A 25,727-nucleotide genomic window follows, 5' to 3' on the forward strand; every position below is an offset into this window, starting at 1 on the left:
TTTTTATACATTACAAGATGATCACCACTACAGCTGTACATTCTTATTACAGGCCGTTAAACATGACACTATTTCCATTCTCTGAGACTACAGTCCCAGTTTACTACCAGAAAGTTAAACTGAGACAGGTGGGAAGGGGGCAGAGCACAACCACCAAGATGGCAGGAGATCCAACTTCCAGGAGACCTTGAGCCCCAAGATGGCAGGAGATTTGACTTCCACTGGACCTTGAGCTTCATTATACGCTCATTGTAACATATTAGCATGGTGAATGACACACCCACAGGAGCCATGACCTGTCTGAGGCTGGTCATAAAAGGCCCAAAAGTGGGTGGTGGCCCGCTAATAATCCCTGCCCCTTCTCCAAAGTAGTTGGAGTGATCCTCTTAATTGTTAGTATATGAAATTACTGACCACATAAAAACCAACCATTCTTACCCCTCGAGGTCGATCTCACGTTCCAAGAGGACTCTACGCTCTGGGGCCACCTCTTGCCTGCTGCCTCTCTCTCTCTCGTCTTCTGAGACACTTGCACACTGTCTATGGAGTGTGTATTCCCTGAATAAATTCGCTTTCACTTTACTATGTCTCGCTCTTGAATCCCTTCCTGCAGGAAGCCAAGGACCCTCACTTGATGGGGCACATCCCAGGACTCGCCTGAGACCTGGGACATGACCATCCTCTCACTCCCCATTACCCTGCAACAAAACTACATATTTAAAGACAATTTTTCATTTGCTCAACTAGTGGAGAATGTGCTCTGGCCCCAAGATATGCAAGTAAACAGGACAGAAGAAAAAGGTCTGAAGTCAAGAAGCTCATACTAAAAGGAAGACAGGCATGTAAAATGATTTAAAAAAAAAAAAAAGAAGAAAAAAAAGAACATTTTGGACAAACACAGAGAATGGAACAAATGACCCTGACTGGAAAGGCTGGGCAAGATATATTTATACATATATTTATTTTTAAAACTTAATATAATTTATTTTTAAAATATTTTAATTTTAAAGTATCGATTTATATATACATATACTTTGAACGTTTTATTGTGGAAAAGTTCAATCATGCACAAGTAGAAGGAGGGGGAGAATCATGGCATTCTCCCCCCACCCCCACTTCCCACGTCCTCATTCATCAGATGCAACTGTTAGTAACACGCAGCCAGTTTTCTTTCTTCTTCTCATGTCTAACTGCCCATCCCTCTCCTGCTGGTCTTTGGAAGGATATGGTTATTCACACTTTGGGACAGCGATGTTTCTTTTCCTTTAAAAATTTTTTAATTTTGTTTTAACTTTTTTGGGGGGAGTGGTAATTAGGTTTATTTATTTTAATGGAGGCACTGGGGATTGAACCCAGGATCTCGTCCATGCTAAGCACCAGCTCTACCACTGAGCTATACCCTCCCTGCCCCCAGCGATGTTTCATTGAATTAGGTGTTGCAGGTGCCTGGGGAGCCTTGGAGAGCAGGGACTGCCTGAAAGGTTAGTGCTGTGTGAGTCACAATCCAGATCAGCAGTCTAAGGGAAGAATTTTGCCAGGATCTATGGGGGTGCAAGGCCCCTGCAGGCAAGGACTCCCCTTGTCTCCTTCATCCTCGGCCACTTGGATCCCCCAGTGCCTGGCTGAGTAGAGGGACTCAAAGGTGGTGCAAAGAATCCATCAGTGAAAGTGGAGGCAGATCCTGGCTGCCTTAGAAGACTAGGGTCTGTAGTTTATTCTGGGGCCATTGAATTAGCTGAATGAATTGGGGCGGTGGGTTGTTACATGATTAAAAGTGTTCGTGCAGGACGAACTCAAACAGGAACAAATTCTTTCTGTCCAAAGTGGGCCAGGTTCCCTCTGGGGTTCAGTGCCTCAGCAAGGACTGCCTGATCTGACGCAGCTGCCTCTCAGCTGAGCCTGCAGAAATCCCCACCCTCACCAAAACTTTATTCTTTAAACTTTTTAAAAAATTTTACTTTTTATTTTGTGGGGGAGGCAATTAGGTTCATTTATTTATTTTTATTGAAGTACAGTCAGTTACAATGTGTCAATCTCTGGTGTCCAGCACAATGTCCCAGTCATGCATGTACAGACCTATATTCATTTTCATATTTTTTATCATTAAGGATTATTACAAGATATTGAATATAGTTCCCTGTGTTATACAAAAGAAATTTTTTAAATAATCTGTTTTTTTATATAGTAGCTAACCTTTGCAAATATCAATCTCCCAAATTTATCCCTTCCCACCCTCTTTCCCAGGTAACCACAAGATTGTTTACTATGTCTGTGAGTCTGTTTCTGTTTTGTAGATGAGTTCATAGTGTCCTTTCTTTTTCTTTTTAATGGCGGTACTGGGGATTGAACCCAGGACCTTGCATGTTAGGCATGCACTCTACCACTGAGCTACATCTTCCCCACCAACCTTTAACCTTTAAAATAATGATAATTCCTGATTTTTAAAAGCTTATTTCACAGCATCAACCTCAGGAGAAGATAATAAGGTCAAGCTCGGAAAACATTTTTAAAGTGCTATGTAGTTGAAGCAAACAGCAATCTTTCCATAAGATACTTTAAAATCCAAGCTATGATTGCTTTGTGTAATCTGATTTCCTATTACCTCAAGGGAACCAGAATAACTACAGGGATTCCTGTCTGAGCAAGCTTCCTGAGATATCCCTGGCCCGTCCTCAGGAAGTCAGGTTTCCGGGTTCAGCCCGCTGGGCGGTGATTTGAGCTTGCCTAAGAGACCGGGGTATGGAGTACGCATGTCACATTTCAGTTTGCATTCCTTTGTCCATTTCGCGTGGTATCTGGTCCTGGCTTGGAGGTCCAGCAGCACGACTGGAAATTGGAAGATGAGTAAGCAATGAGAAGAAGCTGAGCAGAGGTGGGAAAGCGGGTGGGCCTGGCAGCGATCACACTAAGGATTGCACACGCAGGTGGAAAGTGGGTCCTTCAGGGGCTGGAAAACAGCAGGCCAACCGGGCGTGCCTGGTTCCAAATTCCACACAAGCCAGGACAACCATGTCCGACTAAGGGTCTTTATCCTGGAGGTGCTGAGCAGATGACTCCAAATGCAGCTTTGGTGGGACGTATACATCCATTCATTCATTTGTTCCGTCTCGGCCCCTGGCCCATTCAGCATGGATTCAGTGTTGGGCTTCATACTGGGCATCGGGACCACAAAGATTAGTAGGTCATTGTTTAGACCAATAGGGGCATACAGGGTCCTGGAGGGGACAAGACAAGGAAGCAGGGGACTCTAGCAAGGATGTGTATTGAGATGGGGGCGTCAATGGCTGATGGGGTACGGAGTGGCCAGAGGAGGTCCCCACAGGAGGTGACAATGGACTGGGTCTTGGGGAGGAGTGGAGACTTTCTAACCTAGGCCAAAGAAACAACACTTGTAAAGACAAGGAGATAAGGGAATGGCTTAGCGCGTCTGCCCCCAGGGTGGGGCAAGGGAGTGGCCGAAGACAGGACCGGAAGGTTGAGCCGGACATCAAAATAAGCAACTGCATCTGTAACCAGATAGACCAGCTTTTGTTCTGGATAATATCATTTGGACAATAAATATAAAGTAGGAAAATTTCAGGAAGTGTGAGATAACTAATTGTGGAATTTTTAGCATATTAATTTTAACCTGAAAGACAATTGCCTTTTTTTGTTTGTTTCTTTGGGGGGGATAATTAAGTCTATTTATTTATTAGGTTTTGTGTGTGTGTGTGCAGGTTCTGGGGACTGAAACCAGGACCTTGTGCATGCTAAGCACACTCTCTACCCCTGAGCTACACCCTGCCCCCTCAATTAACTTTATAATGAAACTGAGAACAAATATTTGGTTAAATGTGTATTAGGAAGGGCAGTATAGGTGATCAAAAAAGCTCAGTACTCTGTAAGGGGTGGTGGATAGACTTATTACCTAATTTCAGTCATGCTGTCTGAATATTGCAAGTATAATAAGAAAAAGACAAGAATCTTACCAATAGGAGTTCATTCCCGTGGACCAAACAGTATGAATCTTCTCCTGTTGGTACACCTTTGTCCTCTGAACAGAGGAACCATGCCTTGGAACTGATTTATTGGATTATCAGTGTTAAAAAGTTCTCATATTTTTCGGATTTGTATTTATAGTCTTGAGAGGAAGAGTGATGCTCTAATTGTTTGCCTTTTCTTTGGCATTTTTAGCACATGCATCTTAATCCATTCAGGCCACTATAAGGGAATACCAGAGTCTGAAAGCTTATGAACAATGTTTATTTCTCACAGTTCTGGAGGCTGGGAAGTCCAAGACCAAGACACTGGCAGATTTGCTGTCTAGTGAGAGGCTTTTTCCTGGTTCTTAGATAGCCGTTATGTGTCTGAGTCCTCACACAGCTGAAAGGGCAAAGGAGCTTTCTAGGGTCTCTTTTATAAGGGCACTAATACCATTTATGGGCTCTCCCCTCATGACCTAATCACTTCCCAAAGACCCACCTCCAAATACCATCACATTGGGGTTAGGTTCCAAATACACATTTTGGGAGGATACAAACCTTCAGTCTATAGCAATATGTAAATTGATTTTAATCAAAGCACATTTCTTCTCTGATATGTGGCTATCACATTTTTCTGAAGACAGGTAGTAAAAACATTCAGAGGAATTTAGGTCTAGGACAAAAGGGGAGTGGAGAGGAGAAACAGTCTCAAAGAAGAAAGGAAGTTCTGGTTGTTGGTGAAGACTCAGACAGAAACCAGAGTCCTTCATTCATATTAATTTATAGAGTTAACATTTATGAGACATTTATTTAGCCTCACAATGTGCCAGGCATGAGTCTTGATGAGGAGACAGAGATGAAGGGCTTGGTCCTGCCCTCAGAGAGCTCAGAACTTGGTGTGGTGAGAAGTTGAATGAAATGTGACAAGTGATTAAACAGAAGTCACGTCAGAGCATCACAGATACAGAGAAGCAGCATCTAATGTGACGCTGGGGATGGACTGCATGGCGGGGTGGGAGGCAAAAAGAGCCATCCAAGAGAAGATGTTGGTACTTGACCGGTGTTTTTAAAAATTATAGTTTTGAAGCAGGAGGGTATATCTCTGTGGTAGAGTGCATGCTTAGCATGCAGGAGGTCCTGGATTCAATCCCCAGTACCCCTCTGTTAAAAATAAATAAATAAATAAACCTAATTACCCCCCCAAAAGATTAAATGTTAAAAAAAATTGTTTTATGAAATGTTTCAAACATTGAAAAGTACAGAAAATACTGACACCCATATGACTGTTAGCCAGATTGAACAGATGGTAATATGGGTATCATATATTTTCTATACTGTTCAATGTTTAAAATGTTTCATAAAACAGGAGTTGGATCCTGCAGCCTGGCAAACTCTTTTGCAATTAGATGCTGTAAATGTTTTGGGGGCGACAGCTGATGCATAAGCTCTAAATCTCAGTAAATCTTTTGGATTTGTAATCTGGCCACCACTCTAGTCCCCGGTAGGACAGGTATTTGCGGTCTTATTTTCTACATTAGGATCCAGAGGCACAGAGGGAATAAGTTCATAGGAATAAATGCTGTAAGAACATAATGATTTTAGTCAGTTACAATGCTGTGTCAGTTTCTGGTGTACGGCATCATGTTTCACACATACGTACACATACTTGTATTCCTTTTCAGATTCTTTTCCATTTTAGGTTACTACAAGATATTGACTATGCTCCCTTGTGCTTATACAGTAGGCCTGTGCTGTTTACTTATTTTATATATAATTTTTACTTTCTTAATGTGGCTACTAGAAAATTTTAAATTACGCAGGAGACCCACTTTATATTTCTATTGGGAAGTACTGGCTGAGAAAAAATAAGTCTATTTCCAGAACTAGAAAGAAAAAGATAACTGAATAAAATTATGGTTCTCTTAGGAGGAAGTCTTTTTTTGTTGTTGAAATTTTATATATATGTAGAAATTTGAAAATTTATATATATAAAGTAGATATTTAGCAGAGAGGATGGATGAAGGACAAACAATGTGGGGCTATACATTCAGAAAACTATTTATGTAAAATGTGCTGTGCTAAGTGTTTCGGGAGAAAGAAATTGCTGACCGAGTAGGGAGATAAGATATGTAGGCATGTGAGTGGTGCAGATAATAGAGGCCTTAGCATTTCGGACTTTGGAGAGTTTCTGTCTGCTGTGACAGTGGAATGCCAGTTTGATCTGGGCCTTGAAGGTAGATGGAGATTCAAAAACAGGGGAGTCGTCTGGGGAGACTTGCCTTGGGGGCATTCTAGGTGGAGGGAAAGCGCAGAGAAAACGCTGAGGCAGGAAAGGACCAACAGGAATTTCAGCTCAGCCGAAGCTGAGGGTTAGAGAGAGAGACTGGGTCACACTGCTGAAGGCCTCGCCCTGTCCGGGTGAATCCTCGTCAGCAGCTCTATTCTAGGATGGCTGACGGGAACATTTGTCCAAGAGGTATGGCAGTAGCAGAACACATCTTTGCTAAGGCATCTTTAGCGAAGGAGCTTAACTAAGCCAATTCACAAGTTTCCTACTGCTGTCAAAGGTCGGGTCAGCAGACCTCAGGTGCTTGGGTGCGTGGACACGGGCAGTAGACTGCCTGGGTTTTAATCCCATCTGTGCAATTTATTAGAGGTGAGATTTTGCACAATTTACTTAACCTGTCTTTGTCTCAGTTTCCCTATGTATAAAATGGGAATGATAACAATAAACAGTATGTGCTGTGAGTTTGTTTAAAAAACAACTGGCGGGGAGGGTGTAGCTCAGTGATAGAGCGCATGCTTAGCATGCAGGAGGTCCTGGGTTCAATACCCAATCTTACCATCAAAAATAAATAAATAAACCTAATTACTTACTCCTCTCAAAAAGTTTAAATAATTCAAAAGACAATTGGTTGGCTATTGCTGACTACACATAGGTAGGTAACTAGGATGCTACTGCTAGAAAATAAATATTACTTTCAAAATTTGTATATATGTAAATAATAATTATATGTATATAAAGATATTGCATTGAGACCCCTCTGGGAAGAAATACCATTGTCAGGTTAGTCTGACACAATGAGGCTAGTTCCACATCCCCTCCTACACTTGCCAACCCTGCTTCACTTGCCAACCCTGCTTTGCTGATGTCCACAGAAATTCTTGCAGCGTTTACAAATAAATCTCCAAGTATTTAACAAAAGCAGTGCAAACGATACTAACTAGGTCTAAGAGCTGTTAATGAAATGGGATATTTTTTGAAAATGCAGCACCGAATTGGGCTTTCTTTTCTTTTCAAACTGCACCTCCACCTGCTCCCTTCCCTCTTTCCTTTTCACTGGAGCGTTAGGAGTAAAGAGCGTTTTCTGAATTTAGGTAAATTGCTCAAATCCCCCAAGGTGACCCTAGTATTTCGGTTGTCTGGGTGACTCATTAACAGTATTCCTTTCCCTCTCAAAGGTCAGTTGTCTCACCCGCAGGGACAGCAGAGACACCCGCATGTACCTGTGAATCGGGGATTGGGGGTCCCGGTGTACGAGGATTAGGTGTTCTGGGAGGCTGGGAGGGAGATCTGGGGGAGCAGCGTATGAGTTGGGGTGGCACCCTGGGTTTTGGGGCCGGGCAGGAAGCTGTCCGGGGCGGGCTCAGGGTGCGGGCTAGCTGGGGTGGGACGCGGGGGCGACGCCTCCCTCCCTGGGGCACGACCCCTCCAGAACCTCGCCAGGTCCCGGGGAGGGGACGGAGGAGCCGGGACGCAGCAAGCAGGAGCCGCGCGGACAGCGGAGCGGCCCGGAAGTGGGGGTGGGGTGCGGGGGTGGGGTGCGGGGGGTGGGGCGGTACTGTGGGCCTTCTCCCCGACCCCGAAGCCATGCGGACGAGGTGAACCCGGGTGGGAACAAATTCCACTGATTACTGAATCTTGGCTTCAGCCGCCGGGTTCCTCAAGAGTCTGCACCCGGGACAAGAGGGGCAAGTTCGTACTGCGAGGTCTGGGCCCTGGTGGCTTTTCAGGATGGTTTTCCGTGAGTGAAGAAACACTGACAGGGTCCTGCCACCCCTGGGGCGAGGCGGGGGGTCGTTCTGGGCTCCCTGGGGCCTGTGGCCGTGGTGACCCGGGCCTCAGGGAATGAGGTTCCCCGGCTCCTGTGGGTTTTACAAAACATCATCATTATATAGTAATCGTAAAAGCTACTTGTGCATCTCAGCCTAAAAAACAAGAAAAGAGGGTTAAGAAATAGTCACTTTATAATTAAAAAAAATTTTTTAGCTTCCCTGGTGCCCAGAGCGGCGGGCGGGTGTAGACCTTCCATTGTCCCGGCGGCCGGGTGGCTCCTTCTAAATTCTCCTTTGTGTTTCCTCTCCCGGAGCGCGCGGAGATGCTTGCTCTAATAGTCATCTTCTTTCCTCAGACAAAAGAAATCTCGCCTGTTTTGAGTTCTGACTCACGAGTCAGCTCAAACATGAGTCAGACTCCGGTTTCCTGAGAGCTGGAATTATCCGCTCCGCCCACCCTGATGGGAAGGGCCCGCCGTGCCTGATTCGCCACCAAGCGGCTCAAATCTGCAGAATTTCTTTGCTCTTCAGGGCGAACGAGGCGCGGCTGTGAGTGGGTTTTAGCTGAGAGAGACTGCAGAGTGTTCCACGCTCCTTGAGAGGAGTGTGAGTGTGGATGTATGTACGTGCACGTGTGTGTAATCGCTTTAATAACCAGGTCTTTAAAAATATAAAATCCAAAGGGCGCGCGGCGGGGTGGGGGTGTGGGTGGGAAGGGACAGACTGAGATTTCAAAATTTGTAGATACTGACAGGCATATGCAGAATAGATGAACAAGATTATACTGTATAGCACAGGGAAATATATACAAGATCTTGTGGTAGCTCACAGCGAAAATAAATGTGACAATGAATATATGTATGTTCATGTAGAACTGAAAAATTGTGCTCTACACTGGAATTTGACACATTGTAAAATGACTATAACTCAATAAAAAATGTTAAAAAATAAAAATTAAAAATATATAAAATCCTTTGGTGAGAAGAAGACATATAAATGGCCAATAGGCACACGTGAAAATGCTCAGTATCACCAATTATCAGAGAAATGCAAAGCAAAACTACAATGAGGTATCACCTCACACCAGTCAGAATGGCCACCATTCAAAAGTCCACAAAAGATAAACGCTGGAGAGGCTGTGGAGAAAAGGGAACCCTCCTACACTGCTGGTGGGAATGCAGGTTGGTGCAGCCACTGTGGGAAATAGTATGGAGATTTCTCAGAAGACTAAAAACAGAGTTACCGTATGACCCAGCAATCACACTTCTGGGCATATATCAGGCGGGAACTCTAATTGGAAAAGATACATGCACCCCAGTGTTCATAGCAGTACTGTTTACAGCAGTCAAGACATGGAAACAGCCTAAATGCCCATCGACAGATGATTGGAAAAAGAAGTTGTAATCTATATATATGATGGAACACTACTCAGACATTAAAAAAAAAAAAAAAAGCTATTTGAAGCAATATAGATGGCCCTGGAGATTGTCTTACCAAGTGAAGTAAGCCAGAAAGAGAAAGACAAATACCATATGCCATCACTCATATGTGGAATCTTAAAAAAAAAACACACATAAATGAACATATCTACAAAACAGAAACAGACTGACAGACATAGAAGACAAACTTATGGTTACTGGGGGGGGGGGTAGGCGGGTGGGAAGGGATAAATTGGGAGTTCAAGATTTGCAGATACAAACTACTATATATAAAATAGATAAACAACAAGTTTCTACTGTAGGTACAGGGAACTATATTCAATACCTTATAGTAACCTATAATGAAAAGAATATGAAAAGGAATATATGTATGTGTATGTATGACTGAAATATTATACTGTACACCAGAAACTAATAACAACATTGTAAACTGACTACATTTCAATTAAAAATAAACTCCTTTGGTGGGAATGATGGACATTATCCTGGGATAAGGCGATGAAGAAAGTAGCAGAACTGAACTCGGTGTCTGCTTTTTGGCAGATAAATGTGGGTCATTCCACATGGCCTGTGGGTTGATATGAACATCAACAAGGCCACTTTGGAGGCCACAGAAGCCACTTTGTGCCCAGACTGGGGTGTGAAGTTGAAGGTGGTGACCCTGGGGCCCGGGGCGGGGGTAGGGGGAGGAGGGCAGGGGGGGAGGCGGCACTTAGCTGAGAGCTCCAGTGCCAGAGACAGCCCCCTACCCCGCCCCGGTTTGGTGTTGGAAAGACAGGGGACCAGCCAGTTCTGGGGCAGACGCTGAGTTTTTGTATTTTTTTAAATGTGTTTTTTCTTGATTTAAAAAAATAATGTTTTATTTTTGAGAATTTAAAATAAGTAAAAACACCCAAAGGAGAAAAAATTACCTATTATCCCACTATCTTGAAATAGTCACTGTCAACATTTTGGTGTATGTGTTCAGGGTTTTTTTCTATACTTATTTTATTTAATTAAAATTTTTTTGTGGTTTTATTTTGGGGGCAATTAGGTTTATTTTATTTATTTGTTTATTTATTTTAATGGAGCTACTGGGGATTGAATCCAGGACCTCTTGCATGCTAAGCATGCGCTCTACCACTGAGCTACACCCACCCCCCCATGCATATTTTGTTTAAGCAAAAGTGGAATCTCTGTATTCAAGAGAATTGAACACTGATGCCCACACAAAAAACACCTGCACATGAATGTTCATAGCACCATTATTCCTAACTGCCAAAAAGTGGAAACAGTTCACATATGTCCATCAGCTGATGAGTGGATGAGCAAAAAGCAGTCTATCGTTTAATGGAATATTATTTGGGAATTAAAAGAATGAAGTACCAGTACATGCTGTAACATGGATAAACTTTGAAAAGCTTATGCTACTAAAGAAGCCAGACACACAGACAGCATATTATTTGATTCCATTTATGTGAATTGTCCAGAATAGGCACATCTACAGATAAGGGAAGTAAGTTACTGGTGGACTGTGGCTGGGGGTGACGGAGAGTGACTACAATGTCCACGGGGTTTCTTTTTGGGATGATGAAATGTTCTGGAGTTAAATATGTGATAGCTGCCCAACCCTGTGAATATACCAAAAATGACTGAATTGCAAGATGGATTTTTGGTTATGTGAATTATATCTGTGTCAATAAAGATGTCATTAAAAAAACCAAACAAATGTAATCATAGTATACCTAGTCATATATTATGAACACTTCCTAATAGCCTAATCACTACTCTTCAGTAACATTTTTATTTTTTATTTGTGTGTGTGTTGGGGGGAGGTAATTTGATTGATTGATTGATTGATTTTTATTAATTTTTTAATGGCAGTACTGGGGATTGAACCCAGGACCTCCTGCATGCTAAGCAGTTGCTCTACCACTGAGCTATACCCACCCCCCATTTTTATTTTAAAATATCAAAGTGATGCACATTCATTGCAAGAAAAAATTAAATAATGCAGAAGAGTGAAAATTAGAAAGTGAAGTATTCCTCCCCTGGCCCAGCTTCAACACCTTGGGAGTACCTGCTTAAAAACTACTCTTCTGGTAATGTTTTATAATAAAGTTCCAAGCTTTCACGACAAATTTCAAAATAAAACAAAAGCAAAAGTGGAAAAAAAAAAAAAAAACTACTCTTCTGGTCACAGAATCTCATGTTCAGTGCAAACCCACTGCCTTGTTTTAGTTTTAACTTCCCCTCCCCCGCAGCTGTTTTCGTTCTCCTCCCCTGCGTTGCCCCTCACTGTTTCGTGTTCCTTACATACGCAGGTATCCCTGGAAAAGGTCACGTTCTGTATGGGCTTTTAATTTTCAGAAGTGGTATTGTGCTACAAGTCTTCTTTTGACTCAGTGCTTTCTGAGGTTTCTGCATCTTCCAGGGTGATAAATAAATAAATTTATTTATTTAATTATTTTATTAATTTTGTTTGTGGGTTTTTTTGTTGGTTGTTTGTTTAGTGAGAGGTGATTAGGTTTATTTAAGTTAATTAGTTATTTTAATGGAAGTCTCGGGAATTGAAGCCAGGACCTCGTGCATACTAAATGTGCCCTCTACCACTGTGCTGTGTACTCCCCGCCTTCCCTGGGTAATGTTATTCTGTAGTAAAATCCACCACATTTAACTTACATAGTTCCCTGTTAACGGACCCCTGACTCACCTCCAGCTCCCTCACAGTAAACAGTGTAGTCTACGTGCTCCCTTAAGACTTGAGGACAAATACCCAAGAGTGGGGCAGTACACCAGGTCAAAGGATGTGCTCTTATTTAATTTAGATGCAACCATTTGGCTTTCTGAGATGGATACTCCAGTTAATATTCCCATCTTCTGGTTTGGACAAGAACTTTCATCTTCCCACATTCTTTGCCAACACTTGGTAGCATGAAACTTTCTAATTTTTATTAACTTGATGGGGCGAAAGTACTATCTCATTTTAGTTTCTGTTTGCATTTCTTTTTGTTTCCGGAATTACTAGGGACTTTGATCATCTCTTTGTCTTCTGTTGGATGAACTGCCTATTCCTTGTTTGCTCATTTACCTATTGGGTTTTCTGACTTTTCCTTGTTGATCTGCAGGAACTCTTTGAATATTCTAGATATTAACCTCTTATACTGGCAAGATGTTCCAATCTCTTCTAGTCAGTCACTCATTAAATTTGTTTGGTATGTTTTATTGAACAGAAGTACTTAATTAAAAAAAATTTTTTTATTTAAGTGTAGTTGATTTACAATGTTAGTTTCAGGTGTACAGCAGAGTGATTCAGTTGTACATATATATATATATTTTTTTTTCTTTTCAGATTCTTTTCCACTATATGTTATTATAAGAAATTGAATATAGTTCCCTATGCTGTATGGTAGGTCCCCATTGTTTATGTTATATATAGTAACGTGTGTCTGTTAATCCCCAATCCCTAATTTATCTCTCCCCACCGTTTCCCCTTTGGTAACCATAGTTTGTTTTCTATGTCCGTAACAGAAGTACTTAATTTAATTCAGTGTGGTGAAATCCATTTAATTTCCCCCCTACTCCTAGGCACTATTCACTTTCTAATTTTACATTACAATTATTAACAGATCTTTTCCCACGTATGTATCAACAGACACACAATTTGTTGAACAAAAACAGGATAAAACAATGTATATTGTTAGGTAACTCTTTTCTCGTCCTCCAGCAAAGTATTTTTAGGCTAGATTACTGTAGGTAGACTTGCTGGTTCAATGAATATATTTAATTTTGATTTACTGCCAAATTACTCTCCAAAAATGTTGTGATGATTTGTATTCTCATCAACAGTGTTCAAACAGGATTTGTCATTGTAGTTGTTATGGAAATTCACCCCCTGATTGTGGGCTGACAGTGTTTCCAGTGGTGGTGCTTCTGCTGGTCCTTCAAGTCCTCAGTCTCTGATAGTGACTCCACCGTGAGGGCAGCAGGGGGTGGTGGTCCAGGTACCACCCGCCACGGTTTTCATGCAGGAGCCACAGATTCTCGGAGCCTGCCTGTTCATCCCGGTTTTGCACAGAATCAGGTGGCCTTGGCGTACAGGCTGATTTCAGTTTCCTTCACCACCTTCCCTCGGGAGGCACCACGTGATATGGTCCCATATGGGGTCCAAGCCCAGAAAGGAACCAACCATGACTTTTTTGGTTTTTTGTTAGTGGAGGGACTGAGGGTTGAACCAAGGACCTCATGTGTGCTAAGCATGTGCTCTACCCCTGAGCTATACCCTCCCCCACAAACATGATTTTTTAACGGAGACAGCCTAGTTAGGGCTAAAGATATTCTGCTCTGATGTCAGGGAGACTTGGTTTGAATCGTGTCTCTGTCTCTTGGCTGTGTGACTTTCTCAGTTTCCTCATCTGTGAAACGGTACCTCTGAGGGGTAGGGCTGTGGGCAGAATGAAATGTGCATTAAGTGCCCTCATCCACTCCCTGGCACTGACCCTCCTCTCTGGAAAGTGTATAGACATTGTTATTTAGAACATTATGACACTGATGCCACTGCATCTGGTTCTGACCATGTCTTCACTGTTTCCTCCTCTGCTTTAGTTCTTGTCAGCTGACAGTCCCAGGGAGACCTGCCTCCATCCATTGCCCCTTCTTCCTCTTCTTTCCAGCCTCCCCAGACCTGCCGCGAAGGATAGGGACTCGCAAGACCAGATACTGTGCGTCCCCCTCCAGCCTAAACCCCGTGGGGGAAACCAGCCTGTTGGGTTAAAAAGCGAGGGCAGAAAGGAGGACCAGGGTGTGAGGAGGCACCCCCGCACCCCCTTGGCAGTGACTGTCGCCTCTGTTCCTGCATCAGCAAAGACGAGGGAGGAGGACCAGTGATGGTTAGAGCCTGCCTGCCACCTCTGAGGGGAGCCTGTCAGAGGTCAGCCATGAGGACCACGTCGGAGGGGAGGCAACCAGAATCCAGGGAAGCCTCCAGACAGATTTTCCCCTGAGTTGTGAACTTTCACTTCCCAGTGGGAACTGAAGTTCTCCCCCGCTTCCCATCCCATGATTTTAAACAAGATTCATGGGTTAAGAATGGAACATCAACGGCTCTCCAAGAGAAAGCTCAGTTTTCAGGGACAGCACAGAGTGAGAGGGTTGGTCTCCTGCCCCACACCGCAGTGTCCTGAGTGGCTGACAGTTTCAAACTGGCACATTAGTAGAAATAATGAGTTAATTTTTTTTCACAGAAGCAACTGAATAGTACTGGCACGTTTAGGTGCATAGAGAGCATGAAAATATCCACAGTCCTACAGAATAACCACAGGCTCACTAAGTATTCCCTAACATCACACATGGAGCTAAGATAGCCGTACGACAAATTCCCAACTCAAGGTAATAGTCTGAACTGTGGGCTATTTGGGTGAAGTTGGCCCTGGGAGGTCAAAGTTGCTGGTGGGGTCCCTGCGTGGGCCAAGGACCTCTCCACTAACAAAGCGTGTATCTGACCCCAGCTTTACACAGGGCTTGCTCCCTGCATATTCAGGGCTATTTGTGAGTGTTACGTGAGTTAATCTATGTGACGGTGGCATACCTGTGCCATGATCTAAGCACGCCCCTCTGAAGTTGATGAAAATAAGAAGAGAACCCTGCAAACACACTGGCATAAACTTCTGCTACTAGTGGCAGAACAACTCAAACACGACGGGCATCCGAAGGGCCTTTGGTGTGAAAAAAAAAGAGGTGCTTTATAATAGATATGGTATGGGTAATTTATACAATATACACCCTTGAATTTCCTCTGACAGCATCCCAATACTTCACACAAAAGTTTTTTTTCTTTTTTTATTGAAGTATAGTCAGTTTACAATGTGTCAGTTTCTGGTGTACAGCATCATGTTTCAGTCATACGTGTACATACATATATTCCTTTTCACATTCTTTTTCATTATAGGTTACTACAAGATATTGAATATAGTTCCCTGTGCTGCACGGTAGAAACTTGTTGTTTATCTATTTTATATATAGTAGTTAGTATCTGCAAATCTCGAACTCCCAGTTTATCCCTTCCCAACCCTTTTCTCACCCTGGTAACTGTAAGTTTGTTTTCTACGTCAAACCAAACAGTTCTGGAGCATTAAAAAGACCGGAGTGTATATCCTATCCTGATGACTTTCAATCCCAACCAAGCTTCCGCGGGCAGCTCAGGTTTCAGCCTGGGGAGTGAGTGTGAAGTTGTGAAATGCTCAAAACCAGGGGCTGTTCTGTGGCCAGACGGGTCAGTGTACACATTTGATCCCGAGAGGAAGTGACTGTCGGAAATGCTAGCAGATCTCAGCTTTTCTGCCTAAAAGAGCAGTTCAGGAAAAGACTTACTGCGGTACTTAGGACGGAAGGGGGATCGGCCAGCCGTCAGGGCAGGAAGGCTGTGGGGGCGGGGGTGGAACGGGCCGCTGAAACGCGCTTCCAGCTCAGCTGGGCGATAATGGCTTCTCACTCGCAGGCTCAGGACTGCCAGTGACGTGGAAGCTGTAAGTTTCCTCCTCCTCCGGCATCAAGATAAAGTGAAAGTAAACAGGCGCTTGGAAAATTACTAGTGTTCTTCCTCCTCTAGGAAGGTGGAGAAGGGTGGCAGAAAAGCGGGTGACATTTCCTTTGTTTTCAGCACAGCCTGGATCACGGCCTCATAGCAGAGATCCTGGAAGGTGGTGCCTGCGTTACCCTCTTAAAGCACAAACTTTTGTAACTGGCTTTTCTGCTCGTGGTTGCTCTGAAAGGCAGAAGCCTCTGAAAAAGCTCTGTGCACCACCACCATTTACATTTCTGTGAGAAAGAGAATCTATTCTTTACCTAAATTAGACATTCACGCGTGTCTGAGAGGAAGAGGAGCCGGGCCTTTCCTCCAGTGCTCTACCTGCTCTCAAAGTAAATGCCCCATCAGCACAAGGGATTTTTAGGACAAAGGAATTATTCTGTATGATACTATAGTGGTGGCTACATGTCATTATGCATTTGTCCAAACCCAAAGAATGTACATTAAGAGTAAAACCAAATGTAAACTATGGAATTTGGTTGATAATAATGTGCCCATGTTGATTCATCGATTGTACCAAATATGCCACACTGATGAGGGATGTGGAGGGTAGGGGAGTACATATGTGTGAATGGGGAGGGCTATGTGGGAACTCTGTATTTTCTACTCAGTTCTCCTATAAACCTGAAACTGCTCTTAAAAAAAAAAGTCTATTAAAAAAAAGTAAATGCTCCATCAATAGCTTTATGTTGGGGGAATTTTATTTTGAACAATGATAAACTGCCCTTGGAGAGATTAGATTATTTCCTTCACTGTAGGGCCTATGTTCAGACACCTCTATTTCTGATATTTTTGAATATGAAACAAAGGGTGGAGTAAGGAGAAGATGATTATGGTTAATACAGACTGCTGACTTCAGTGTTTGTCCTGGTTTCTTTTGTAACTCTGGCTCTCAAGGTCACTTGGCAGCTCAGTTCCCTGGACTTGATTGTTGGGTGGATAATGACGTCTTAAACAGAGAGTTGCAAAGCCTGGATCCTGTGAAGGAAAAGTTTGTTTGTTTCTTTAAACGGAGGTACTGGGGATTGAACCCAGGACCTCACGTATGCTAAGCATGCTCTGTACTACTGAGCTATATACCCTCTCCCCAAGCAAAAGATTTGATAAATCAGAATGTAAGCCCCATGAGAAAAGGGGTTTGCTTTTTCCCCTGCTGTATCCCAGGTGCAGAGAACCAAGCCTGGCCCGTGATGAACGCTGGGTAAATATTTTTTGCCTAACTTCGAGAAGTCCTTTGCTAATATTGAACTAGGCTATTCTCAAACACTTTCAAAACCATTTACCAATAACTGCCGCTTATAACTTACTTTGAGGTTAGCATGTCATTCTTTTTTTTAATTTTTGTTTTTTGGTGGGGGTGGTAACTAGGTTTGTTTATTTATTTATTTTTAGAGGAGGTACTGGGGAGTGAACCCAGGACCTCGCGCAAGCTAAGCATGTGCTCTGCCACTGAGCTATACCCTCCCCTCCATTATTTACTTCTTTTTTGAGAAGAAATACCCTATTGAAAAAAACAATATAGGAGATAATGCAAATTATAGCTCATTTAACAAAGAGTTGTTTACTAAATATCTATTAAGCAACTAAAATGTTGAGACATTGCATGTATTGTTATGAGGGGGACCATGCCGAGATTAATCAAACAGGATGCCTGTGGTGAATCTGATGGGAAGACAGAAGCAGACACCAGTCCTGTATATCCTACAGAGAGGGCCGGGTAGGAGCCAGGGGTTCAGGGAGCCTGCCTGAGCCCTTCGGGTGGTGGTGGTGGTGGGGCCTCCAGGAGGGGAAGGATCACGCCAGACACACGTCCGTATCCTTACTGCCCAGCAAAGAGTAGATGTTCATATTTGTTGAATGATTGAATAATCTCTTCCTCATAACTGAGCCCGAGTTCTCCAGCTTCAAACAGAGAAAAACCTCACAATTAATAAATCACACAGTGTTTCTGTGGATCAGAGGAAGAGCCCATGTCCAGGGCAGGGAGAGTGGAAGAGATCAAGGGTCTTGGACAAGATGGGGACAAAACACAACCTCGGGGGACCAAGGGATGGAGTTAGCAAAGGTAGGCTGGGGGAGGGGAAGCGGGGAGGGGCTGGAAATGGGGAGCAGGGCTGGGGGGAATCGGAGGGGCAAGTACCCGGATATAGCTGCACCAGGGTGTGGGAGATGAGGCTGGAGCAGGTGGGGCCCAGGCGGGGAGGGCCGGCTGCTGAGTAGTGGGTTTCCCGGGGGGCTCACGGTGGACACATCCCGAGTAGGGAGATGGGATGTACTGGGACCAGGAACCCAGCACAGTAGAGAGTCGGATAGAAGAGGGCCAGACTGAAGGCAGTGAGAACACTTAACTGTTCTGTTCCAGGTGGAAACAAAAGCCCTGAAGGTGGAATTTAGGGGATGGGCAGAAGGAAAATTTTTTTTTTTAATTTCCAGAGGCTTTAAAAAACTGGAGTGGAAAAGACAGGTAATTAATCATACACAGGGTTGAGGGTGGGTGGGAGCCCAGGGAGGAGGAAGAATAAAATAGACTCCCAGTCAGAGCCTAGGTGGGGGATGGGGGGGTAGTGGAATGAAACTCTTAGCAGGAGGTGGCAAGAACCACTGGTTTTACCGCGGGTGGATTTAAACAGGGCTCAGGTGCGGTGAAGACACCTTGCTGGGGATGTCCAGGGGGCAGTGGGAAACCTGGTGGTGATTACACAGAAGCTTAAGGAAAAGATTTTGGGATTTTTTTGGGGGGGTAATTAGGTTTATTTATTTACTTATTTAACAGAGGTACTGGGGATTGAACCCAGGACCTCGTGCGTGCTAAGCGCACACTATACCGAGCTACACCCTCCCCCACACCCCATTTTGTTTTTTTAGTTTTTCTTAGGCTGGGTTACGCTGCCACATTTGGTAAGGTGAATGAATTCTCCTTCCCACCCCTGCTTGCCTGTTTTCTCTCCAGAGGGAACACTGTTTCCCGGCTTCTCAGGTGCCATTCTAGAGATATTCTGTATACATGCGCGTTTTTATGCCCCCCGAAGAATTGTGTATTTTTGTTCATGAAAGGCTATAGAAGGCTCGTGCGTATTTGCGACTTAAGAGAGATAACAGGAAGAGAGAAAGCGCTTCGGGAAGCAAACTGAAGAGGACTTTCTGAAGCGGGGTGCAGAGGAGGTGGAGAGAGGATAACCGGAGATGCAGGTGTGTGCTGTTAGCAGGAAGCGGGAGAGGTTTCTGATGCCGCATCACTCACACGGCCCACGTCTCCCAGCCGGGAGTGGCGGAGGCGCGCGTAGGTTGGCGGTTTGGGGAGGATGGCAGGAATGGTGTGAAACAGCCACCCTGGACACGAGAAGACATCACAGAAATGTCAGATCCAAAAATCGATCCAAAAAGGTTTATTGTGATGATTTATAAAAGAAATATCACCATAGCAACGTAAAGCTATTTACAGATTTAAAAATAAATTTATAGAAATGTATACACATCATGTTACATTAAATAGCTTTAGTTAACCTGTTACAGGTAGTGTTGAACAAACAATGAAACATAAATCAAGTTCTAAATCACATAAATGCCCACAAAAGTGTGCTCAAAACCACTGGAATACGGACGGTCCAGGAAAAAAAACCGGACAAAAAGATGATTACACCACTGGTTACAGGCGACGTGGAAGTCAACATCACTTTAATCCTGAACAACAATCAGACACTTACATGTAAGACAGAAGAAACTGTGTTTTGTTTTTTTTTTTAAACTTATTCTGGTGTAGCTCGTAGAACACAGGACTTGAGAACGTAGCCTCTGATCTACGTGACAGCCAGTCTGATCAAGGGCGACGTTATTTCTGGCTAACTGGGTATCACCCTGTCTCTACAGGTTACACGCCAGGCGACAACCAGTGTGCTGGGAAGGGGAAGCGTGAGGGCGCGCGGAGGCTGTGGCTGTGGACCGAGCTGCTCCCGGCCGGCCCGGGGCCTCGTCCACCCTGACAGCCCCCGGGGGAGAACACCATCCAAAGCCGTGGCGTCAGCCCCGGCCCTGGACGCGGCCCTGCGGCCCCGGAGGGCGTGCCGCTCTCTGCGCAGTCGCCGGGCCGAGCGAACCCGTGGCTGGCAGCTCTGTGGAGATGCTCAAATGACAGGGGTCGCTGACGACCAGTAATTTTTGTGAGGAATGTGAACAAAAGTGGGTGTTTGCCAAGACCTGAGAATTATTATCTAGTTTCATTAAGCAAAGGAATAGAGGGTCCATTTCAGCTCATCCCTTTAAGTATAGTCCTTAAAAATAAACAGGACTGCCTGACTTCAGGTGGCCTGACCCGCAGCCAGGTATGTGACCCTAAAGTGCAAGTTCCAGCCAACATGTTATTAATAATTAAAAATTGCTAATTTTACTAATCTGACAACTAGTGACATTTCATGATTACAGCCTTAAAAATTTAATACAGTACAATTTTTTCTTTGTATATAGATTGCTTACACATTAAAATATCAAAGGCACTTTTAGGTTACATGATGAACAAAAATACATGAAAGGAGACAGGATTATTTATTGGTTCCTTCGGTTTTGTGTCCACGGTGATCACTGACAGCCCAGGTCTGTACTTCACCTTTGGCAAACAGTGTGAAGAAAATGGCACCAAATACATTAATAGCAGCAGCGATGCAGAAAACTGTTTGCCATTCTCTGATAGTGTTCTGCAGAGAAGCAAGGAAAAAAAAAAAAAAAAACGCCAATGAAAAACGATTTAGCTTGTAATCTGCTTTATAAGAAAGGTGGTGTCACAAGACTGTTACACAAGGGCAGCATTCTTCATAAAGGCCTCATGCTGAAAACAACCCGAATGTCCCGCAGCCATGAGACTGCGGCATATCTGTTCAGTGGAATACTACACAGCAGTTAAGAAGGAGCTACGCCAACACAGACAGAGCTCACAGACAACATGTGAAGCCAAAGAAGCCAGACACGAATGAGAACACACCAGACAGTTGATATAAAGCCCTTTTCAGACAAAACTAATCTACAGTGTTAGAGATCAGGGCAGTGGTTGTTCCTGGTTGAGGGTGAGTGAGAAAGGAAGGGGCACCTGGGGGCTTTACAAGGGACATAACATTGTTTTTCAACTAGGAGCTGGTTACATGGATGTATTAACTTAGTGAAAATTTGCCCACTATGTACTCAGAATTTGTGCATTTAAAAAATGTGTGATTGGTGGAATCTAGAAAAATAAAGACACAAATGAATTTATTTACAAAACAGAGACAGACTCATGGACACAGAGAACAAATTTATGGTTATCCAGGAGGAAACAGGGTGGAAGGGATAAATTGGGAGCTCAGGATTTGCAGATACTAACTACTATATATAAAATAGATAAGCAACAAGGTCCTACTGTATAGCATGGTGAACTATATTCAATATCTTGTAATAACCTATACTGAAAAGGAATATGGAAACAAATACATGTATGAATATGCATGAATGAAACACTATGCTGTACACCAGGAATTGATGCAACATTATAAACTGAATATATTTCAATTTAAAAAAAGAAAAAAAAATGCATGTCTGGGTGGCAGGTGTATAGCTCAGTGGTAGAGTCTGTGCTTAGCATGCAGGAGATCCTGAATTCAATCCTCAGTACCTCCACTGAAAACTAAAAAAATAACTAAACCTAATTACCTACACTCCCTCAAAAAATTAAACAGTTGCTTAGTAAACATTAAAAAAAAGGAAAGAAAAACATTTTTTTAAATGCATGTTATACTTCAATAAAAGTTTACTAAAAATAAAGCACTGGCATGTCCTTGAACTGTGTTACCAGGAAAGTATTAGTATTGTGCCCGTATATCATCCCCCAGGTTCTTGGAGTGGGAGGGGTCAGGGGCAGATCAAGGAAGGATGAGTTAAGAAGGACTCTGAAGTTCAAGCCTGGGGCCTGGCCAGAAAGACCGGCAGGGCTCCTGAATGGCACACAGCACAGGTGCGGCTGGGACTGGCAGCAGGAGACCCACCAGACACGGCGTGCGATCCACTGGCATAAAAGTTATCAGGCAGTATCGAAAGCTCTGGGTCACGTGACTAACATTAACAACCTTAAAAAAATTAAAAAAAATTTTTTTTTTCTTTTTGGGAGGTAATTAGGTTGGTTGATTGATTGATTGACTGAATGCAGGTACTGGGGATTGAACCCAGGACCCTGTTTATGCTAAGCAGGCCCTCTACCACCTGAGCTATATACCCTTCCCACCCACATTTTTTTTTTAATTAAAAAAATTTTTTTTTACTGTTTCAGCATAATCAGAGTGCTAGACTTGCAGCGCTTAACAAAAGGAAAAAAACCCAGCAGTAGAACTGGTAATAAGGAAGAAAAAAAAGATAGGCACCTGGAAGCTGGCGTGCGGTCATTTATTTAGGAAAAAGGAAAAACGTGGATGAGAAAGGCGCACTCTGTGGTTAATTATACTTAGCTGAGATGAAGGTATTTTGGTGAAAAAAAAAAAATCTTAGAAATCCATCTTAAACTTTAGGGGCATTTAGATACGTCAACAATGTGTCCCCATCCGGCAGGAGGAATCCGTGGGGAATTACATCATGCACCAGACAGACAGGATCTCAAACAAGGCTGCCCTGTGTGAGGCACAGGGCGAATAAGACCTCGGTGTTATTTGGAGGCAACGGGTGACTTAAAATCAATCAGTTGTACCAGAGATGGCACAGAGCTCCTGGTTTGCATTTTAACAGAAATTCCACCAGTTTTTAGAGAACGCTGTTTTGTTGGTAACAGAGTTGAACCTCAGACACACTTTGCTTTTTATTTCACTCTCTCATTCCACAAAGTTTCTGAGGCCGTGCAGTGAACTTTGTCAATAGTTAACAATTGTAAAGGCAAGCGTGTTTTTGCTTTAAAAAACAAGCGGCCTTTTAATTATTATTATTTTTTAAAACTTTAGTGGGGAGAGTATAACTCAAGTGGCAGAGCATATGCTTAGCACACACAAGGTCCTGGGTTCAGTCCCCAGTTCCTCCTCTAAAAATAAATAAAATAAGTAAACCTAACTACCCTCCCCTAAAAAATAATAAAAATAAAATAAATTTAAAACCTTAAAACTTTGTATTTTCCCCTTTTTCTTGAATTTTTTTGTTTTTAATGGAGGCACTGGGGATTGAACCTAGGACCGTGTGCATGCTAAGCACACGCTCCACCACTGAGCTGTACCCCACCCCCTCCAGTAATGGCCTTTTTAATAACGTATCTGGAATCCAATTGCTCGCACTGGACAAACGTTCAGGGCTTCAGTTCAGGAGTCCGCCCCTTCCCAGAAGTGCAGTCCCCCATGACAGCATGCTGACTTGGCTTCGGGTCACAAAGCTCCACGAGGACAAGGCTAACATTCGTGACGTGACCGCACCGGGCCGCAGGGTTTTAGAAGAAAGCTTTCCCTGCCCCCTTGCATGAGGCGAGAGCAAGTCCTAACGCGGGGGTCCTGATTCAGCTGAGCGAGGAATCAGGCATGGGGGGCGCCACCAGCAGCGAGCTCACGCCCCTCGGAAGTCAGTGTATTTGGTAACAAGGAAGTTCATAAGCCTGCCCTGCCGTGCTGAGGATTAGACAGTGCTAGTTTCATCACAGAACAAACAAAACAGAGAGAAAATCAAGTCTCTTTTGGAAGTTTGACAATGCATTTCACCAGTCTTTCAGATCTTCTTACACAGGAGAAAGCTGGCGCTGCGAAGGGCCTTTGAGGCCACTGAACTTCATTTCTTTTTCTTGCTATTTTTTTTGTGTGTGTGGGGTAATTAAGTTTGTTAATTTATTTACTTATTTTAATGGAGGCACTGGGGATTGAACCCAGGACCTTGTGCGTGCTAGGCATGAGCTCTACCACAGAGCTATACATACCCTCCCTCCTAGAACTCGATTTCTTACATAATAACTCAGTCTCTGCTTGGAGACCTGGCCCCAGCTGCCTCCCAAGGTCAGGCGACCAGCCCCGGGTCCCGCGTCTCTGGGGCCTCTTCCCAGCACTGGCCCTTCCCGCATCCCCAGCTCAGTCCTCCCGGCCCCTGCCACGCAAACCGGCTGTTCCCTCCTCTGTGCCCACAGCACACTGCACACTTTTTTCCTGCAGCTTTTTGTCACACTACACTTTTTACTACCTGTAATCTCTAAACGGCGAGTTTCTCAAAGGTAGGACCCTGTCATTTCACCCCCGAATCCTCAGAACCTGTCAGGTTGATAAGCACTGGAGAAATACCAGTTGAATGCATGTTGGACTATTTCAGGGCTCACTAACTCGTCAGGCAGCCCATTCCACACACTGACAGCTCTAAGCAGAAAACTCGCTGGCTGTCTCCTTGAAACTTCTCTGCATCTGTCTTTGTGGAGCTGCTGAGAAAAAGTCATCATCTTTCAACTACATGAAGACACCCAAATGTCTCCCCAAGTCTTCTCCTGGAAACATTCTCCATTACTCCAACTGGTCCTATTTTTGTTGTCGTTGTTTGTTTGTTTTGTATTTTTGGTGGGGAGGCAGAGTTATTTATTCATTCATTCATTTAAATGGAGGTGCTGGGGATTGAACCCAGGACCTCATGCATGCTAATAAGCAAGCGCTCTACCACTGAGCTATACCCTCCCCACCACTGACTGGTCCTATTCACTCACACATGATTTCCTGGTACCTTCCTGGAACTGCTTCTTGAATAATTCTATATCACCAACTTATATTCCCAATTGGTATTCATTCAAACCAAAGATACAAGTTATTTATTTGGTACAATATTACAACGTTTAAGAACTTGTGTGGTTTCAGCTACAAGGTCTTGTTGTTCTGTCTACAATCCAAAGGGGTGGGAAGGCATAGCTCAGTGGCAGACTGCCTGCTTAGCATGCATGAGGTCCTCGGTTCCATCCCCAGTACTTCCACTAAGAAATAAATAAAATAAACCTAATTACTTCTCCCCTAAAAAAACACAACAAACAGACAAATAAAAGACAAAATAAAATCCATAGAATGTTCCTTGAAAATATACTTTCCTACCCTGTAAGGTATGGAGATTTTTGGTGCTATAAAGAATTGCATAAGAATAAACATTCAGAATTTTACTCTTAATGGAAAAATTTTACCCTCAACTTTGACACAGCTGAGCAGCCTCAAAGGAACTGGTTTTTCAGTTAATAGGCAAACCGTCCACTTACCTCAGGGGTCAGACTTCTGGCGATGATGGGCCCGACCATCCCAGGGACGGTGGCAAATGTGTTTGTGATGCCCAGGAGGACACCAGCGTACCTGCAGATACATTTCACAGACGCTTGTTACTGTCACACATTCAAATAGCTCTGTCAGTAGACAGCTACGCTGCTGCCAGGCTGGATTCCTGTGAGATTTTATGTCTAAATGAAGTATTTCACTGAAATGGGACTAAACATTTAGCTGCTGAAAAACCCGCATTTCAGTGGTTCTGCCATCAAGGGAGGGCATAGCTCAAATGGTACAGCGTGTGCTTAACATGCACGAGGTCGTGGGTTCAATCCCCAGTACCTCCTCTGTAAATAAATAGATAAACCTAGTTACCGCCCTCCCCCCAAAAAGAAATGTCTCTTCAATAGCTCTAACACCATAGAGAGGAGCACCGCCCTGGAGGTGACCCCTTTTACAGTGAGATACGATTCTCATGCATGACTGTATCGAGATAGGAAGCCTGATGTGT

General features: G+C 43.7%; 1 protein-coding gene and 1 non-coding gene across 4 annotated transcripts in view; both read right to left on the minus strand.

The window, feature by feature from the left end:
- Nucleotides 1–19,393: 19,393 nt before the first annotated feature.
- Nucleotides 19,394–25,727, minus strand: part of SLC17A5 (solute carrier family 17 member 5) — a 51,773-nt gene continuing 45,439 nt past the window's right edge. Inside the window, exons 10-11 of one of the 3 annotated variants that reach the window (XM_010949769.3) lie at nucleotides 25,216–25,306; nucleotides 19,394–20,710 (exon numbers count right to left, since the gene is read on the minus strand). In XM_010949769.3, the coding sequence (XP_010948071.2) occupies nucleotides 20,558–20,710; nucleotides 25,216–25,306 (244 nt within the window). In that variant the 3' untranslated portion in view covers nucleotides 19,394–20,557. Of the gene's footprint in view, nucleotides 20,711–25,215; nucleotides 25,307–25,727 lie in introns of those variants that run through there. The other 2 variants (XM_074346358.1, XR_012500374.1) reach the window with 2 other exon arrangements.
- TRNAN-AUU (transfer RNA asparagine (anticodon AUU)) lies at nucleotides 24,578–24,653 on the minus strand. The gene is given in 2 exon segments: nucleotides 24,578–24,613; nucleotides 24,617–24,653. It is a non-coding gene; the product is annotated as a tRNA-Asn (tRNA).

Source organism: Camelus bactrianus, chromosome 18, assembly GCF_048773025.1.
Source record: "Camelus bactrianus isolate YW-2024 breed Bactrian camel chromosome 18, ASM4877302v1, whole genome shotgun sequence".
NCBI lineage: Eukaryota > Metazoa > Chordata > Mammalia > Artiodactyla > Camelidae > Camelus > Camelus bactrianus.